Below are 21,563 nucleotides of genomic sequence, written 5' to 3' on the forward strand. Positions count from 1 at the left end.
TTAAGAGTACCTCTGCTATCTTTTTAATTAAGATCTGCCTTGAGGCGACTTTTTAGATACAAACAGAAAAAAAGCATTGGCGCATACCTGCATACCAATGGTCTGCAAATCCAGTATGGGGTAAAACATTCTGTCTGTGGTCGAAATGAAAATTAATTTAATCGAGTCCTCTTCAAATAATAAATAATTTCACAAATAATTTATCTTGATGCATTTGAATGAGTTCTTTTTGACACATTTTTGTACACATAAAGCAGTAATAATACCATCCCAGATAATTAAAAAAAATCCAAGTGTATTAAGATGGATCTTGAGACAACTACAGATACTCCAGACATTAGTTATTTTTTATATTTTAGTTTTATATTTGATTTTTTCCTAATATTTAATTTCTTTAGCACCGAAAAAATATCCACTGGCAGGTTAAGGGAAGTTTTTGTGCAATTAGACTGATATTCCTGAATGAGTATCTAGAAGGACTGCAGTCTGGGAAATTACTAACTTTAATCCTTAGACAGCAGTATGCTGATTGATGCATGAATCACAAAAATCATTCAACCATATGTACTCCTGCAATTAAACAGTGATGATGGAAAAGTTTCCTGAGATAAATGTAATAGTGTGTCATTAGCTTCCCTGATCTGTCATTTTGTATTGTTAAACACTGAAAAAGGACATTAAAAACCCATTCCGAAGCACCAGTCAGCTCTAAAAAGTTTGTTTACTATTCTTCTTGGGGAACTAAGCACCACAAGGGAGGTCACATCTGCTGCTGCCATCGTATGTTCCACTCTGAGCATCTACCACCTAATAGCCATAAATTACAAATTAAGCAAACTCGATTTGACTAAGCAAATGAGAAGCATACAGTATATCTCTCTAACCACAGGCCAGTGTTGAAGAGACTTCAAATTGGCCTCTGAATTCAAATCTAGCTGAAGGGTGGAGTGCAGCATCTTATCTGAGAAGCATTAGTACACATAATTTCAAGCGCCAATTTATTTGCCTTCAAGCAATTAGAAAAAAAAAACGAAAAAAAAAAAAAACAACACAGCGAGAGCAGTAATCTTTTGTGTGGCGAAAATGTGATCTAATGTGATGAATGAAGAATCATTAGCCCAAAGCAAAAAATTTAAGTCTGTGTGTGTGTGTGTGTGTGTGTGTGTGTGTGTGTGTAGGGGCATGAGGTGCCAGCATACGTGCATTTAACACCAAAGAACGCAATTGAAAAAGCCAATTTTTATCTTTTCCAAAGAAAGCTGGCACTGTGAACGTAAACAATACAATCCTATTTGACAAGGCAAAACTGGCCGCAAAGATGCTTGAGAGAACAAAAATAGCGGGTGTGCGAGGTTATCTCCTGGCAGGAGAGAAATTAAATCAAATCCATGACTAGCCATTGCTTAACCATCTCATACAAGAACAAGAGTAAACATTATTAGTAATTGCTTTTTTATTTGACCTTTTCATCTTTTTTTTTCAGATAGATCACAATGAACACAGCCTTTAGACAATAGCAGTTGAAATAATCCATACAAATGAATGTCTCTGGTCTTTTCACCAGTTGCCCGTTGTAGCGTGGAGCCCTATGCTATCAGTGTGGGCTTGGGGGTGAGGGGACGACAAACATTGGGTGCTTATTTTAACCAACCAAAATGGCATGTTGTCTCTATGTGTGTGTGTGTGTGAAGCAGTGGCTGTCTGAGTCTGTGTGCACCTGCATCAGTGTGAGTCGGAGACCAGAGGTGGTTAGCCACATTCAACAAGGCCCTATCCTAATCACTTGGTAAAACCAACAGTCTCAAGTGGGCAAAAATAACCCACTCTAAATTTGAGTAATGCACTGCCGACTGCGTATGATGCCAACAGTGTGTAATTAGACAATAATGAGAGGCCTTACATTATGCTCAATATCCAACTATGTGTTGACCTCAGCAGCAGGCTCTGCTCTAATAGACAGCAAATAGCCTGAGAGAGGGGCCATGGCTTTAAAGAATACCTTCCATCCACTGGACCCAGCTCATTTCCTGCCCACGGTTTGTAAGTGTACAGACAATGGCCAGGCCAGGGGAACACCATTAGAGGGGACAGCACTTTAAATGTGCCTGAACTGTGACAGTGACTGTTAGTGGCAGCCAGACTCTGAGTAAAAGACGGAATCCTGGAGTGAACTCTGCGCTAGTTTTTAATTAGTGCCCAAATAAAACAGGGAGCACAGGAAAAGAGGTTTAATGTGAGTTGGAATTAATTCTATAGTACACAGGTAAAAGAAATTAAACAGCAAGAAAGGAATTGTTTTGTCAAACAAGAGGAGCATGAAAGCGAATAAAGCACATGCGCGCACGCACACACACACACACACACACACACACACTGTTTAGAGAATGCTTGATCTAGCATGACGACTGAGCACAATGAGATGAAAAGAAAATAAACCATGAAGACAAGTGTGGAAGCGTCACATTTGTCTGGGTAGTGTTTTGCCCTCTCTCTCAGCCTTTATTTTACCTTTAAGGTGCTATGCATTTAAATGAAAGGCAGTGTGTTGCTGAAGTGCCCAGGTGTTTGTGTGCGTGCCTATGTGCGCACACGCACACACGTGTAACAGTATTTTTCGCAGGATCACAGTTGCAGTGCGCAGTTTGAACATCACATTTTAACTGTTCGTATGATGTGAACGTCAGGCTCGCTTGATTTATCCAGATACTTGAGTGAGATAACAAAAAAATCTCATTTAAAAATAACCATAAATATTTTCCCTCTCTAAAAACAGTCTCTGCCATCTCCCAGGAAAAGAGCAAGGGCAAACCGAAACCAAACACTTAACAGACGAAAGAGAGGAGGAAAGGCAACAGTTACTTTGCTCCTCAGAGGTGAGAAAGCAAACAGCTGAAGAGGAGAAAAGTAAGCAAATGAAGAGTGAAATAAAAAGAAAGGAGGATGGGAAATAGGCAAAAGATGCAGCAGAACAGCAGGATGACAGGAAAATGTCCAGACATGTACCTCGATTAAGAAAAATAGGCAAGAACAGAAATAGCAAAAATACTCAGACGTGACATGCCTGCGGGATAGAATGTGTTATATCTGTTGTCAAGATTCCAACTCAGCTTGGATACACTTTACACAGTAAACACACCAGGAGCCATATGAATGTAAGTCACTGTTCCCTCTCATGGATGCATCTTACATAGATTTGGTGATTGTGGTCACATCTTCCAAAACACATCTAGTCTAATAGCCTACTGTTCTGCTTATTTTACTGTCAGACAATATTAGAAAAAGCACCTCCCATTATTATTTCAGAGAGTGGCCGAAATGTGCCAAGATTTTCAAAAATAAATGTCTGTATATTTTTTTTTTTTAAGAAAGCCTGAATGTGAAGACACTTGGTTATATAAACCGTGTACCTAAACAGCTAAGACATCAAATCCAAAGTAACTTCAGATAGAATTTCAGATGTCAAGTTTCTCTGCAAAGTATGAGAATTCTAACATGTATTGAGAAGGAGTACATACATAAACAACACAGACTGCTGAAAAAGAACCTCTTTTGGTCCTTTATAGAAAATGCACATTCTGGTGGACCAGGGCTTCATAAGCAGTCACAAGCTCCACAGATACAACAAGCTCTCCGCAGAGACAGTAAGGCAGTTTTATGATCACCAAGGAAACCACTCCACTTTCCATATGGCAGGTTTCTTTTTTGGAAAGAAAGTAAAAACATAATGAACACAAAATACGCATACTAGTTATTGTTAAAGAAAATAGCTGCCCTGTAAAAATCTGCTCAGTAAAAATATTCAAACTGTTATCTTGTGGTTGTTGCTTTTTGTTGTTGGTTTGAATTGTATTCTAGATCAGCTGGCTCATTAAGCTTTCAACAGTTATTGTATTTGATCCAGCTGGATCTCAGGGTAAAAAGAGGCGACATCTCAAAAGCATGAAGCCAGCCTGCAAAGATGCAGAATAGAGAGGAAAAACAAAAACACCAACAAAAACCCAAACTAAAGCAAACTCACAGAGTTCGACAGCTACTAAGGCAACTTTTGCCAAATACAATATAAGCCCATGTATATTGCAACACAACTATATATTAATTTAATAAAATACACAATATAGCTTTTGTACACATAACAATTTGGCTCAAATGCACAGAAATTGCAGTAAAATCAATAAAAATATGTCAATTTTTTGATGTAAACACATCTAAATTGAATACATTTACACATATAATGATATTATGTATAGTGATAATGTGAAGGGACATTTTCTTGTTTATTCATATTTTTGGATATTTGTCTTCGAAACAATGGCAGTGTCCTTTGCAGTTCTTTGAGTTAATACCACACTCCTGACCTTAACTCGAGGACACGTTTTGCTGAGATTCCTCATTTCTTTTTTTTTCTGATAAAATGTATAAATATTTTGTTAATATTTGGACACTATACATGGATTCATACATATAGTCATCTATATAATCATATAGATATCATCTTTTCACAGTTGAGGAAAAATGTCCCTTTTTATACAACTTGTGATTGCCTTAAGGCTTAGTCACACACATGGTAATTCACTCTACACAAGGGACTGAAAGCTGATGATGTACATGTATAAGACAATTACACAGATGGCCAGTTGTGTATATGCATCAGTGTGTGTGTGTGTGTGTGTGTGTGTTTGCGTGTGTGTGGGGGCATCAGTGCATTTGAGTGTATCAGCGTGTGTATGCGCAAAGTGCAGCACACATGTGTAAAATTGGTGCGTGCGACTACACCAGTCAGCAACATGAATGTTTAAATAGAGGCGTGAGACAGACACAGCTTACACATGTGGCTACAAATGACAGGTGAAACATGGTTACACTGTTAATAATTCTCCTTCAGTGGAGCTTTTAGGCCCCTCTAACCCGAAGTCCATAACCAACCCCTGCAAACACACCCCTGATTAACAATCAATCTCTTCATGTTCAGATACAGGATCCATCACACGTTAAACACCTATATTAAAGTCAGAAAAGATAAGGTTGTTTTGTGTATTTCGGTCTTTCACTGTCCCAAATAGATTAGAATTTGTTTCTCTGTTTTCGCATCGATTGTCATGTCTGACCATAAATAGTCCTTTCTCCTTCAGTGTCTATGGCCATCACACATAACAGAAATCCACCTACACACACTTAGATATGTAGGATTTCACGAGAGACCATGAACAACACACTTATGAGCTGGTGGGCACTTAGATAAAAGCTTGCGAGGTGCCAGAGGCATAAGCCTCTGCAATTTGCTTAAGAATCCAAAACAAAAGAGTTTAGAAATTCAGCAGAATTCAGATGTTTGTTGCACAGTTCCTTTTTTCTTTGTAGGGATCTTAGCATCATAACTGGTGCCAAATGACTGACATAATAAATGTTCCCATTGTCCGTCCAGTGTCAGTACTTTTCAACAACAAATACAGTGAAAAGAGCTCCTATTATAAGAGCCATTTAACCTTTTGATTTGTTTTGGTGACAGTTTTGGCATGAGAGTTTTTGGAATAGCATCCTATTCCTCTCTCTACCTCCCTACATCTTTTTGTTGAAGTCCTTCATGTCACTTCCTGAGTGTGCCAGTGGCCTCACTTCCTCTGCAGTCCTGCAACAGTTTGTCGATGTCTCTCACCACCTGGTCAGCGTCCATTCCGTCACGGTTCGCGTCGGGCTCCACCTGCTCCAGGACACACTCCATTTCACCTGTTGTCTCTTGGCTGATCCTGGAGCGGGCCTCAGCGAGCACCTTGGCCACTGGGTCTGAGGGAGGCAAGGGTGGGTAGACCCCCTGGTCCCTGGTTTGTTTGGTTGGTGACAGGTACTGACCATCAGGAGGCCCGTAGTGGCCAGAGCAGGTGGCAGGAGGAGGCTTGCCTTCAGCCCCGTCAGCTGGGCTTTTGACTGAGGAGCAAGGAGACATGGTGGAGCAGCCCTTGGTTGGACTGCTAGATGCTGAGGGTACCTCTTGGAGCAGTGGGCTGAGGGCACGTTTCGCCTTCAAGTAGGGCTTGACGTTGGCAACCAGGATGGTGTGGTCACGCCGCTCTTTGCCAAATGTACAGAACGTCTTCTTGCCATTGGGGTTGACAGTCTCGTAGGTCTCTGTCTCAGGCACGGTTTCCATTCCTGCTGGCACGAACATATTGTTGCGGTAGTCGACACCCTCTGCCTGGTTTCCCCCAGCTGGGAACTGAGGCATCCAGCAGCGGTCAGAGTGACCCAGTACTCGGCACTCCTCTGTACAATTCACACAATCCTCATCTGCGGATAGAAAGAAAAGGAGGGGATGGATGGAGAAGAAAGGGATATTTATATGAGTAGTGCGCATAGAATAGAGTAAAACCACATCGTAAGACGGTAATATAATCACAGTGTTATTATGAAACTGAAGTTAAAAGTACACAGAGTTGGAGCCCAGTGTTAGGGAAGTAAAGCCAAGCCTAATTGAATTATGTAAAAAAAAAAGGAAGAGCCAGCTAAGGATGTCCCATCCCAAAGACACATATAAATGCATGCACATGTGCACGCACACACACATACATACACACACCTTTCCAAGGGACTGGGGGACACCTGCTAGCATTTCCAAAGCTCTGATCAAGGGGATGGCAGAGCATACAGAGGAGATGGGGAGGGAGCAAGAGAAAAACAACAACAGTTGAGGTTTGGCAAAGGCATAGTGCCGTTATCATAAATTCATGTCAGTGGGCTTTGAAGCCCTCCCTAGACAGAGAGGCTGTGCCAAATGGCTTGTGCTTCTTCCCTGTGTGTTTGTGCCTGTCTATTTGTGTGCTTGTTGTATTATGTGTATGTGTGTATTTGTGAGTGTGAGTGTGTATTCCCCTCTTTCATCTCTATTCAGAAGGATGCGCACTCTGGCTGATTATGGGAGTGTTCATGCCTGTGTCAAACGAATCCAGAACTTGGTTAAAAAAATAAATAAATAAGTAAAAAGAGGAGCACATTTTTTCTCCTCTTGGGCGTGAAGTGAAAAATAGAGGAGAAAACGGAGCATCTGTTGTCCCACAAATGGAATTTTTCCATTGGCCGGGTGGGATGAAAACAAGAGAAGACACACAAAAAGACAGGATCCTAACAGTTGAGACTATATGAATGAAATTGGTACTGGGAGTTGCTTGTTTCTCATCCTCCCACCCATACCAGACTGTAATATACTATAAGTGGTCATTTACAACAAACTGTGATAAACTGACTTTAAAAAGCAGTGACTGTTATTTCTGGCACTTTTTGGGGGACATTTGTTGTATCTGTTATTTAGATGGACTAAAATAGATTAGTTGCATACACTACTCAACACATCTCAGTGTGCTGTCTTTAAAAGGCTACAAGGCACAGGTTAGACAAATTGATGAACGCAACAACACACCAGCATTTAATAGTGCTCTCCAGTAAAAATCCAAAGGTTGCTTGCACAGGCTCCTAAACAAATGCGGCAGCTCAGGCAAATCAAATTTGCATGTTGGTTTTGAGATATGTGATGCGTCTCTGCCTGTTTGTGGAGCCAAACGCTCAAGACAAGCACCACATTTCTAATTTCTTAAAGCGACACAGCACTCACAGAAACAGAACTGAGGCAGCCTTATTTGTTGAGAGGAATTAGGCAAGTTTTCATAGGAGCTTCATTTCTGCATTATTGGTGTTTTTATTGTTAATGGCACAAGTGGCAGACAGCAATACATGAACTAAAAGTTAGTCATAGAGTTAGCAATGTCACATTTTTATAATTAACAGTTAACAGCTTGTTGTCACCCCCCCCCCCTCTCTTGAATGTAAATGGTCAAAACCACATTTTAAATCAGATTAATTTATCTTCCTGCAACAAGTGTGGTTCAAAAAAATTAAAGTCAGTAGGTGACATCACACAGGAAGTGAATACGGGATGCTCTCAAAGAGGTTATTTTAAAGACAACATTTAAAGGATATAGATTGAGGCTACTCAGAACTTTACATCATTTCCACTATTATTCTCCACCGAACGTGAGAAGACAACAACATTACCGTTAGGGGCTGTAAAGCCACCCCATCAATTCCATAATGCAACGCATGGACCTTTACAGCATGTCGAGAGTGCTGCTTTAAAGACCACAAACTTGGGACTAATACAATCTTTTGTTGATGCGAATGAGCAGGCAGAGTGGATATGCTTGAGTGCACTTGGCTAGGCTGTCTTTGCCGTGCTGCAGGTCAGCAGCCTAGATTCCTGAGAGACTGCCCTCCTAAGCTGTAGAGATGAGCTTAACACTTCACAAATGTTTGAAGAGGCCAAACAGCGCTGGCAAAGAGAGCCTGACATTTCCCATGTTGCGGCAGTCATCTGAAGAGGAAATAAGGTGAGCTGGAAAGTGGAGGCCTGACCAGTTTCAGATGGACTACATTTAAATGGTGTGGGGGTGAGCGAATGCATCTGCACATGCTGAGGAGCATTTGTGTGTGTTTGTGCGAGAATGATTTGAGTAAGAGGATATAAACAACATGTCAAAGCACAAAGATCGATGATTTGGTCCAACCAGAACACCCTATAATCCATCACCAAGCCACAAAATACCCTACATGTATCCAAGCTTAACAGCAAGACAACCACTGACTTTCACACACCCAGCTCACATGCATTCAAGACACACACAATTAACTTAGCCCCTACAATGTCTTCATGCTCTCAGAGGTGATTGTCCATTCACTGTGTGCATATTAAAGCATAAATAATCCATGCAGACATATTTCCCTCTATTTAGTTGGAGGAAACCTCTGATAGATTATTCATGTCTCAGCTGCACGTTCAACCTTGAGGCGTTCTCCTCATATCTATGGCTAACAATATGACATATGAGAGCAGGGGTGACATTCATCCCCCCCACTCTCTCTCTCTCTCTCTCTCTCTCTCTCTCTCTCTCTCTCTCTCTCTCTCTCTCTCTCTCCACCATGGCTCCAACAACTCTCTGGAATGGGCAATAGAAGCCTTCACCAAGGACACATTTGCCTGTGATGATTTGGCTACCAGGGGCTCGCTCTGTCACTCCCACTCTCCAGTTTCTCTCTTTGCACTGTCTATGTTCCAAGATAAATTACGCTGATAGATACACTGATTCATGCAATATGTTGTCACAATTCAATCAATCAGTCAATGATTTGGTATGGTACAATGATTAAATGCACTAATAACTTGCAAATGTTTTTGAATATACAGTAAATCACTAAGAAAAACTGCCATAATAGGGGGGTGGTGGGTTACTACCTTTAATATATCTCCATCACTTTTGACCTGATTATGCTGTCCACTCCCTTGTCCTTAATCTATCATGGGACTATTTTTTTTTCCTATTTGCAACATGACTGCTTTCCTTTTTTCAGATGAAATTCAAAGTATCTGTTCTAAAAGTCAAAACCTCAAGATATCAATCTATGTTTACAACAGGCAGACAGCATTTTTTATCTTTCAGTGTTCGCTCTTTTATCAAGTTTCTAATCCTGGGCACTGACATTCTATAGCTTAAGATACTTTTGTCCGTAAATCTCATCTTACATAAAAGCTTTTAAAGGAACAGTACATCTTATAACCACATAGGCCCTGAACCAAATAGGAACGACGAGAAAGGGAGGGGACAATCCACTGATATGCAGCAAGGATTTTTGATTGCTCTGTATCAAACGTGTCCAAAACTTCTTAGACATCAGAAGAGGAGAGGAGAGGCAAGATTCAGCTTCATTTACAAAGAAAGAGTCACTGAGACACTGATCAAATGGCCTGGTCAGAGGCTGGCGCAGTTGATATTTGTATCTTTGCAGCCCTATTGTAGACACTTGACCTGAATCCCTGATTGAAATCAGTTATTTATTACACCTCTATTGCTAACAAAAAAGTTTAATTAACTCCGCACACTCTATTGTACTTGTGGATGTTTTTTTTAACGGCAAGCCAGTGCTATCTTACTACTTCTGGCAGGGTTAATTGCCTTGCTTTAGGGCAGAATAGTAAGACTGGGTAACAATGAGTTAGATAGGATAGCTATGTGGGTGCCAGTTATCTTTACTGCTAAAAGCACATGAAACAGTTATAAAAGTAGCAAAGCTGCTCTAAGAAATCTTTGAGCAATAGCAAAAGGACACACAGTGTCAAAGAAACCTTTACCAATTCAGAAAGACCGTTAACTCAGCAACATTGCATACAGGGGGAAGGTAAATGATCCTGGTTCATTGAGTTGTTTGTCAGCATCAGATATTGCCAAGCCTCGTAACAGCACCTGGGATGAGATAGGCTAGTGAAAGCGAATAGATAGAGGAAAGAAGGATTTGTTAATTACTTTCTGAATAAATGAGGTGCCTTATCTAAAAAGTAAAAATCAGTTCAAGTTTTTGCATTGTAAATTAAGAAGAATTTGAATGAAGAATTTGAGTGAAGAATTAAATTAAAAAGTGAATAAATCACCTAAAACATACAGTGTAATGACTTACCAATGTATTTAAAAAACAACAATGGACAACAAAACAGAGGCCTACATCTACTGTGCCTAGAAATTGCATACATGTGCGTGTATGAGTTGATTTATACCTATACCACACAATATCTACTATCAAAGGTCCACTTGATATGATTCACAACCCAGTGTCCACTGTTAAATGTCAAAATGGAATGAGGTTGATATTAAATAATTTCAATAACCTAAAGGGGTCAGAGCTATATGTTGGAGGAAAGAAAAACCCCAAAAACCCAGTGGACTACTAAATTGTGTGTTCTGCTGCTATTTAGTAGTGTAGTAGTAATGTAATCATATATAAACAGCCACATTTTATAACCATAATGAGTGTATCAGTGTCAAAAAAACCTCAGTGTTGCAGCAACAGTGAAGGTACTTCTTCTACTCAGCATTAAAACATCTCGCATCTCTCTTCAATTATAAAAAATGCCCCTCTCTTAAAAAAGTCTTTTATGAAATTAACACTTAATTAACAAGGGCCACAGGCCATGCAAAACACAAATTAGTGGGCAAGAAGGCACAGGGCTCTCCCTCAACTCACACTAACAGAAAATAACCAGTCACCATCCCTAGAATCCAGAGATGTTTTTTGTCCTCTCCTCGATTTAATTTTTCAAACTTTCAGAGTGGAAGCTCTCTCGGTACAGTGCGTGAAGGATGTGCACCTAAACCTGTGAGTGTAAAAGTGTGTCTGTGTATCAGTGTGTGTCATAAAGCATGGTGTGATTTCCCTAAACACCCTTTTCTCCCTCCAGACGCCTGCCCCCCTGGCCCTACATGCCCATCCCTCCTCGCTTTATTACCCAGCCCTGTGATTAATGTCCCTCTGTCACACACTGTGGTTCCTGTGGACAGAGGGGGGGAAACTAGAGGGAGCTGTACACACAGGCTATTGCTAGCAAAGCAGCAGCAGCAAAGAGAAAACAGGACAAACAGATAGGAAACTTAAACATGCACTAAGTTAAAAAATAATGTGCCGGAAATTAAAAAGCAAAGATCAAATAACAATTTAGCATCCAACACTGTGATGGTGAATTATTTTACCATCATGCACACCTGGGTGGTCATTAGACTAAAGTAGCCAATGAGAATGGAGAATGATCCGAGATAATGTGTGTGTTGAGTTGTGTTGTGGTGAAAATCCCCCAACCCACCCGAGGTGGACAGGAGGACTGGCAGCTGACGAATTGCGCAGAGCATCTGTGACAGACCACGACTGCACCTGTTCACCTGAGGGAGCTCACAGTATGTGTTTATGTGTGTGTGTGTGTGTGTGTGTGTGTGTGTGCATGTGTGTTATTGTGTTTTTAATCTCCTCGCCTACTGCTACCTAGCCCAGCTGATTCATGCAGCCCCCTCGTCGTGTTCTCAGCCAATCAGGGTGACTAAATATTTGAACTGCACAGATGACAGAGTCTCAACTCTGACTGAGCCTAATGTTCAGTAAATATGTTATGACGTCTCAGGTCGCCAGTCTACCAAATAGCAGCAGTCAAAGAGAATTTAAAAATTTGGGTCTCAGTGCACAGGTTGCTTCGAAATTTTCAGTTTTTGTTCCCTAATAAATCAGTTTACAAGGTAGACTACAGGGCCAATTAGTCCTGGGGCTTTAAAACAGTCATTGAATATTGTATTCACTAGAATTTTTGAACATCTACTCCCAGTTTTATAAAATAACTACTGTAGTATTATGAATATTATGCTGTGACTTTAGTTTTATCATGACACAGACCTAAAGAAATCACAATATTTATCATCATTATTGTCACTGTCATCATTATTGTGATGAAAATGAGAACATTAATCGAGTGTATTACTGCATCTGATACTGTTATGATTCTAAAACAGAGCGGTGCGGGGAAAGCAGTTTTTTATTTATAGTTAGGTCTGTTTTGTCAACATTTTGAGGTTTCAATACAGTGGTATTTCCATGGAACTGCTGTTTTAGTGCATCCATCACAGTTTGCTTAGGGACCAGCATTTCATAGTAGCTTGCTTCTCTGCTTGAAACCTATTAACAAAAGTAAATGGTGCCCATGATTTGAATTAATATGTAAATGTGGTGTAAATTGCAGTTTTAAATACAGTCCATATTTTTTTTTCTAGTGAGGCTCTCATTATTTAAAGAATATATGACATCCCAGGCACCAGAACCCACAATCAATTTAATGTATCTAAATAATGTAGCTGTATCCAAATCAAAAGAATTTTATGATATAATATGATAAATTGTTGGTTAACAGCATACAATTACTATTTCAAAGTTCTACTGAGTGTGGCCGTGTGTTGAGGGAATAGGCTAGATCTGGATTGTTTTGTGCTGTGGGTGGCTTAGCACATAGTGAAGGATACTTCTCTCCAGTGTAATAGCTTTTATCACAGTGGGAGGCAAGAGAATACCGATGCATAGCAGGAAATGCTTGGCAGCAACGGTGGGGGTGCCCAGTGGCTGGCGTTGCCGAGACCGAATGAAGGACATATATCTCAGGATCAAACACGTCCTCTCTTCAGGCGTTCCCTCACAAACTGCAGGCCCCTCCGTCAGCTAATGCCTGGCTAAGTTGTTCAAAGAACACCCTGAGGAGAGAGTATTTATGCATGGGAGAAAGAGGGATAAAAACCCAAGAGGAGGAGGAAGAGGAGCATAAGCTCATATTCAAACAAAAACAAACACACAAAGCCTAATCAATGATGAGCAAGCAGGGCTGTGTGCTGTGGGTGGTGATAAAGGTCTGTGGGTTGTAGAGATGAGGGGCATCTAGACAGGCAGGTTGATGTTCTCAAACAGCACTTTCCCTTTAACACAAACCAGCAATGAGGGCCCTGAAATGCACAATGTGGTCCTTGTAAATAAAAATTTGTTTGCAGGTGACCTACCTGGTTATATAAAGGCTGCTGCATGTGTGTACCCGTGTGTGTGTGTGTGAGTGTAGGCATTTGTGTTTGCCCTTTTGTATCTGAGTAGAGCAGAATGGAATGTGCGCTTAGCTCTGCCAGTGTCAGTGTGTCTGCAACTTGAGGGTATATTGATTGTTTTTTAATGAACCTCATTTAAAGATACTCCATTAAAATATGAATCGGATTTCCTTGCATTTTGTATGTTTTCACTGCATGCTTTTGACATGTTATTCATAGCTGAGCCATGTGCTGCCTGCTATAATCTCAATTATCAAAGGTTTCAGCCAGCTTTAATTGTTCATGAAGGTTGGCCTTGAGACAACTGTGTGAAAAAGGGGGTGGGGGTGTTGGGAAGTGGAAAGATCTCAGCATTTCTCTGTTATCTGTCGACAATCAGACCTCAGAAAAAAAAAACAACAAACAGGTTCAACAGTAATGAACGGCCATGGGAAACCATCCAAGGCTAAAAGGCGCTGAGTACAGGCAAACTTTATCTGTGACGTGTGACAACTCTGCTCAGAAAATTCCCAACCTATTGAGTAACCTATTGAGGAATGTGTTCTTCATTCAGGTGCTTTTCTTGCCAGAGACAGACCAGCAGAGAGGAAGAAAACTAAGACAATGAATAAACTATTTTTGTGTATTTTTTCCCCCTGTTGCACATACAGCAGCTCAGAGCATTCACTGTTCACAGTAGTCAGAGGCACTCAATAAATATTGCAAGGTCAGTCAAGAATGATCTTTGCTTTAGCCAATCAAAAAATCTGAGGCTTTTTTCCAGCTTGTGACTTAAGACCTTGTAAAATTCACATTTCCTCTGGCTATAGCTCACTCTTCAACTCCTCTTTCTCTCACTCCTTAAGTGTTCTAATGGTGGAGCAATTGCAGCAGAACAGCCACAGGCAGGCTATTAGATATAGATGTCATTCCTGCTGTCATCAAGCTATTTATATCAAACATTAATATGAAAAAGCTATAACCTAGCCTGAAAAAATATCAATAGTTTTACAATACATTGAAATAATCAATGCACATTTGGACAATTGTCTGAAGGTATGTACACCAATCAGCTACAACAATACACTCATACCATGTATTTTGTTGTAAGCATGAGAACTAAACCTGCATGTTTAATAAATAACATTTAGATTCCACACTAAAAAATGAGAATATCATGCATTTACCCAGCAGGTGCAGCAAGTGAACACACCGACGTAAACACATGCACTCACATAAAAACTCTTTATATAAAATAAGACATGATATACTTATGAGACTGTGTTTTCTATGTACTGGTGATATGAACAGTGTCCTATGTCTAAATACCGCACATAAAATGGTAGTGGAGTTGTTGTATGAGACTGACATGTTAGCAAGAAGGAACAAAGACAGCTAGAAAGCCACAGGTCAATAGTATCTTGCTACCTTTACCTGGAGAGAGACATGGAGGGTGGCACAAAGGGTGGCAAGGAGACAAGAAGGGGACTTATTAGAAGATGAGGCGAGAAGCGTGGTGAATCAGTGGCTAATCCTCCGTTTCCTCTAAGCCTGTGTAATTAGGACATGGGGGATTGCACCGTGACAGGGGATGCTTCTGGACCGCCTCGCTCTTTTTTCCTCTCTTTTGTTTATTTCTTCCCTCTTTAGCCTGGGTTTACAGCAGTTTGTCATCTAAATATAGCAAGCTTGTGTGTGTCTTGTTTTTATTTTGTGTGCATCTCAGCATGCTCACTCATAAGTAACATAAACAGACACAGCATGCCTTCACCATGTTTTATTTCGACTCACTACTACTGTACTTACTGTTTGCAGACGTGACGGGGAGTGCACTTTTTTTTGCTGCTTTGGTCACTGCATGACACCCTTAGAATGTATTTGGGCATATTTGTGGGAATCAAGTGGACTGTTTCAGCCAAACAAAACTCCCTTTGCCACACACACACACATACCAAAATCACCAACCAAACAAACAAACACGCCGTGATCGAAGGGTGTTTATAACCAGAGAGCCTTAGGAGAGAGAGCGCAGTATGGCCCAGGCACAAGACCAGAGACCAGAGAGGCTGATCAGCATCCTTCTGCCTGTTAATAGCCTTAATCTACTTCCTTCCCCCAGTAGATGGAAAGGGAAAGTTGCCTTGGCCCATTTAGAGAGATAGTGAGCGCAAGAATAAAGTGAGAATCAGAGAGAGAGAGAGAGAGAGAGAGAGAGAGAAAAGGGAGAGCAAGGAATAAAAAAAAATTAAGCCACGAGAATCTATGACTCACTAGCTCATTACAGAAATCCTGTTTCTATCCAAGGAGAAAACAGGTTTAAAACACCCTATTAACGAAAGAATGAAGGGAAACCTTTTGTTGCTAATTCACAGAGGGTAGTCTTTTGAAGTGCCTCGCTCTGACAAATTTTTACATTTTAACCATACTATTTTATGATGTTATTTCCAACACTCTAGATTTGAGGGATCTCTTAAATAGATTGGATTTAGTGCCTAAAACGAGGCGTCGTGGCCCTGTCCTGATATCTGGCCCAAAACAACAAGGATAAACACAATTGCAACTGTTGAGGCTTCATTCAGACAATCCATATAATAACAAGATCCACCAGACATCATACAATCCTGTCACATTTGCTGAATTAAATCATTTTCTTTTATTCTCTCTCTCTGTCTGTCTCTCCGTCGTTCTCTTTTGAACAAAGGGATTTGAACAACTCAGGGTGTCATGGCTTTGTGCAAGTAATCATTCCCATGTGTACTTCTTTAGCAGGATTAGGGAGAGTGCTTCTGATTCTCTGTCTCAACAGAACCACCACTACAATACAATACAGATTTAGAGTATATAGTATTATAATATTGTCTTTATTATTACACTGAGGTTCTGTAATATTAAATGACCTTGAGTATTTTCAGCTTTGAGCCGTATGTAGAATGAAGCTGCAACATGAAGTTGCAACAGCAATATTTATAAATTCATCAAGAGAAACAGAAAAATTCTGTCAGCCTTATGCTTATTTGACAGCTTGCTGCCACTGGCAATACCTTCTTCTTAGTGGCTGAAGATCAAACTCAATGAAGACAGGATATGTATTGTTGGTGAAAGATGTCAAGAGGCTTGACACTTAAGCAAGCTAAGACGGGGCCAAAACCCAGTTGGTCATGGCTGTTGCTGACTTGAGATTATGATAAATGTTTCAGACATCAAAAAAGTAACAGAAAATATTAGAAATGCAAGTTTTCATATCACAAATACACATTTGAAATGCTTTGGAAATCTAGGCATAATACAGCAAATATAAAAAAAAATCCTAAACCAGTTTGGGACTTATGAGCAAGTCTGACTGGATGAAAAGCTAGAAACACCAATGAACTGCGATGATATGTGTTACTTATTCAGATTTGATTTGCAGATCGTGACAAGAACCTCAAGTTATTTCTCAAGAGAACTACTGTGACAACTTTAAGTATGCCCCCCGAAACCTGGTCCTGAATAGGAACTGGTTCTATTATGTTAAGATTTTTTTAAGATCAGTTTTTATCGATACTTTTATATGTTTTGGTGTAACTCATTGTTGCGATGAGGGCAGCTTCTTCTCTCTAGCAGACCAGGGAAGCCCTGGTGGAGACAGCGAACCAGGTGAAGTGAAGATAACATTATACTTGAGTAAACAAAGACTATGCTTGTTACTGTAACTGCAATAAAACCTCCATGGGTAAAAAGCCAATAAAAGTAATTTATCAACACACCAATGAGCATAAACATGTGGAAAACAAATATGTTTACTTGCTTTGCCCACAATCCACTGCTGGCTTTTTTTTTTACACAACCATAACACGCTGGTTAGGCTAACAGAAAATTGTTATAAAACAAGCTAAAACCAGAGCTGTCTATATATAGCAAAACTGTTTAGCTTAGTTTGCCACATATATCAAAGCAAATTCTCAGCTACTGGCTGAGACGGCAGCCCCCCTTCCATCCCAGCTTCTCCTCTCTACCAGCAGTACCTGCAGGCAGCTCTTCTTTCTAAACTCCACTCAGTATTTGATGTCAGGGATATTAGTTGTTTTATTGACATTTCAGATTAGTTTCCATGGAGATATTACTAAGTTGATATAGGATTTCTGAGGTAAACATTATTGTTGCTGCTCTAGAAACAATATTCACTTATGTTTAAAATATCAATCAATTCTAATCCTGTTCTGAATTTATTATTTTTTAAATCAAAATATTTTTTGACCGATAAGGATTATTGATAAGAGTAGTAGTATGGATAAAATCCTAACGATACCCATCTCTGTGTGCCATGTACCTGTCTTACATTAATTCAGCTAAACTAACAGCATCTATATTTGTGTAAAAATGCTGACATAACTGTGAGTTTAAGCACATACCTCCTATGTCAGATGTTTTCAAACAGCCTAATATGACAGACTGAGCCTGCTTACTAGTGTGTGCAAATATTTTCATTTTCTTCCACTTTGACTTACTGGAGCATAAAAAATCATGCATTTTCACTGTGTATGTTATTCATGTATTACAAATCCTCTCAGTGCACTAAAGTACATAGAAGTTTGCACTGTTTACATGGGATTTGGCAAATAATAACAAATAAACAATTATTTATATGGCACTTATCAAAATCAGCAATTACACAGTTATCTCAATGTCAAAACAACCATCATCAATACTGAAAATGTATATGATAAAGTTCAAATTGCACTTTTCCTTTCTTTACACTATAAATGGCACTGATACTGTGTGAAATATCAAATTATCAAATAAAGTAGTATTATGACATACTGTATTAAAAAAGGGATTGCCCTGAGCCTGGCCTCTTGTTAAACAGTGTGATAGATCTGGCAAAAGAGGGTAAGAAGTGTGAAGACACACCACCTGTAAAGCTACCTGCCATGCCGCGTACCACTCTGAATTCATTCTCCGGCACATGCCCTCATGAGACTGATACGTGCAATAAGAAAACTGTACACTTTAGCATGTAGGCATTTGATCAATTGTGCCAATGAACAGCAGTGTAGCTCCCCTAAGGATATTGGCGGGTGTTGAACAGAGGCTAAGTGGAAAGGTGGAGAGAGGTAGGTTGAGTCGATGGTGTTGGCTTTCTCAGCCCTAGGGCCTAACACATTTAGAAAGCTAACTGACACACTTTGGATGTATTAGCCACAGTGAGCTCTGCCAACCTCTCTTCTCTTTCTGCTTTACCTCCTTCTACTATTGCCGTCTGTCTGTCACTACAATCTCCTCTCTATGCAGGGCTGAAGAACATACCTAGTGTTTCAGCAACATTGCTTTAGCATTGATGTTCCTCAGTGCCCCAGCCAAATTGGTGTTTGCTGTCTAGACACTGGTTGCTTGTGTCTCTGTGTGGATAAACATGCTCACACACTAACACTCTCACTCGTCTGTTTATAAGTATGATTAGATTAAAAGAAACTGACGGAAATGCAATAACGGTCTATTAGTCTACCCATCAGGGGGGATAATCATTTCAAATAGAAATGTGTTTTCCATCTCACTATCTAATTTATACTTTCTTTGCCTCTCCATCTGTTTCACTCCTGGGACTGGTGGGTTATGAGCACAAGGCTTTAAAATAGGCCGGGTTCAATTCCAGGCCACTGCAATAAAATACAAATAAATAGAAATATATAGCAATAAATACCACTCAGACTCGGCTCATGAGAAAGAAAACCCAAAGGCTAGAGGACCCTAGCTCTCTCACAAATGTATGCATTGAATTTGAAGGTGAAAAAAACAACTCTCCTCAATCCACGCTGCCCGATTCTATGTGGTGGTTTAAGATTAGGGTCAAAGATTAGAAGGCTTACACAAGATAAGAATGGGATTAAAAGAGCTCAGAGATGTAAAATTACAGATCAGAGAACTGGTAAAAACACACCTGAATTGTAAACAAACTCATAACATGGCAGCCACCTGTCCTGCTGGATGATCCCAGCATCATGGGGGAAAAAAACACAAAACAATGTATTCCTGACGAGAGAAAGGGAAGTGAATATTATGGAAGCAGCGTCCAATATTCCAGAGAGGGATTCAGCACACATCAAAGGCTGCCTCTGCAGTAAGTCTGTTAGATTTGGGATTAATGGACTCCAGAGGGGCCTGGACACACACACACACACGCACACACACACACACACACACACACACACACACACACACACACACACACACACACACACACATACTAACAAACATGTACACACACACACACACACAAAATCCACTACCACAACTCTGCCTGATAAGATTCACAACCTAGGCTAGCAAAGCACTGCAGTGCAGAGTATATCTGTTCTAGTAACTCTCCACAGTAGACTCTCTACTGCAGCATGATACTCTGTTACAACATGTCGTAAGTCAGTGACAGCAGTTAGTGTAATTTCTTAACATTCCAGTAAATTTTGAGTAATAAATGCTTGCACAGGTAGTTTGAGTGCAAGATTTCCATGAATGCAGCACAGGCTCTTTCCAGTCATGTCTATTTGATTGTTTGGACAAGTTCTTTATTTTGCTTGTCAAATTACAAGGCACATGCACAGACACACAAACACACCCATGCATGCATACATGCACACACGACCGTAAGTTGCCTCCAAGCTCCGATGAGTTCATGCAAATTACAAAAATGCAAATTCTGCTGGTAAGACTCAGCTGTCCTCTGATGCATTTTGAGGAAAAACACGACAAAATGGGGGGAAACTCACAATAAATCTATTTCGTTTAATCTCGACAGACAGAAAGACAGCCTAATCCCAACCCTGACTGCCTTTCCACCCCAATACCCAGCCTCTCCCCTTTCTGCATCCCCTGCCCCCTGGGCTAAAAACCACAGGTGTAGGCAAATGCAAACCACTGGGTGGAAAATGCTCGTTGACAGCATTCTGGTGTGCTTGTGATTGGTCAGTGAACAATGAGGGAGTTTCCTGAACCACTTGTCGTGCTGATGGAACAGCTGGACACCAACACCAGACACGGATCAGGGTGGGAAGAGACCATGCGGAACAACAGGGAACTTAAAACTAAAATGAGATTCAGCAGAGCTTAAGCTCACTGTCATTTCACAAACTGTGACTCGCAAATAAAACAAAAATTCACAAAGAAAACAAACACAGTTACTGGGTGTAAAGGCGTTATGAAATAAGCTTCTGTGTGTGTACAGTAGGAATGAGCTGATTACACTTAAAAATATACATATATGTATATTAATTCATATTTGAGTAGAAGTGGTCATAATTTAGCAGCTCAAAGCTAGTAGGAAGATGCTGGCAATCACCTGTTGTTCGATATGTCTTGAATTCTGATGTGGTTGCCTGGATACAGCAACAGCAAGAGTGTGTATTTTCCATCAGTCTATGTGCTCTAATTCACTGGCTCACTCTGCTATTGTCTGCCTCTTCTCTTTTGAGCACCAACACGCAGGCACACAAGCACATGCATGCACACACAAGTTCGAACCCACATCCAGTAGCACACCCAAACCCGGTCTCATCCACATGATCATCCTGAGCAGCATTATCACAATCTAGGGAACGAGATTATCCTTAGGCTCAAAACTGCATCCTCTTTGATCCCCACTTGGGAGGGGATGAGAGGCAGCGCAGGAGACCATCACCCAGATTTCCCACTTGTTAATCAAGGCAGATTTTGATCACCTTCAGGGACAGATGGACCACTGTTTTCAAAACATCACCACAGAATGAGCATTATATGCTATCTAGGGTACTCTCTTCACCAAAACAATCCAAAAATGTCTTTAAAACCCTATAATAATAATATAATAATGCTTACTTTCTGAAACTATATCAGATATGATGAATTGCATGGTGCCTCATAAAAACGTATGCTGTATTTCACCTAAAATGTAATAAAAATTCAGGTAAAATAATGTATTGCTATACACTCTAGGACTGTTTAAAAAATATAAATACTTATAACTTACTACAACTAATTCTAACAAAACACACTTAAAGGATAAGGGTGGTGATTTTCTATATTTTTCTTATTGTCAACAAATTTCATGTGCAGAGCCAAACCAACAATGACCTCATCCTGCTTTCAAGTATTGTGTGTGTATCCGAAGCCTGATTTATTTAATAAATCTTATCTCTGTTGTTG

The 21,563-nt window shown here is 40.2% G+C and overlaps 1 protein-coding gene across 4 annotated transcripts in view; it reads right to left on the minus strand.

Moving 5' to 3' along the window:
- Positions 1-2,213: 2,213 nt before the first annotated feature.
- The window catches only part of pcdh17 (protocadherin 17), a 60,702-nt gene continuing 41,352 nt past the window's right edge, over positions 2,214-21,563 (minus strand). For all 4 annotated transcript variants that reach the window (XM_067586099.1, XM_067586091.1, XM_067586083.1 and 1 more), the window contains exon 5: positions 2,214-6,282. In XM_067586099.1, the coding sequence (XP_067442200.1) occupies positions 5,585-6,282 (698 nt within the window). In that variant the 3' untranslated portion in view covers positions 2,214-5,584. The remainder of the gene's footprint in view (positions 6,283-21,563) is intronic.

The sequence above is a fragment of the Thunnus thynnus genome, chromosome 1, assembly GCF_963924715.1.
Source record: "Thunnus thynnus chromosome 1, fThuThy2.1, whole genome shotgun sequence".
NCBI classification, from domain to species: Eukaryota; Metazoa; Chordata; class Actinopteri; order Scombriformes; family Scombridae; genus Thunnus; species Thunnus thynnus.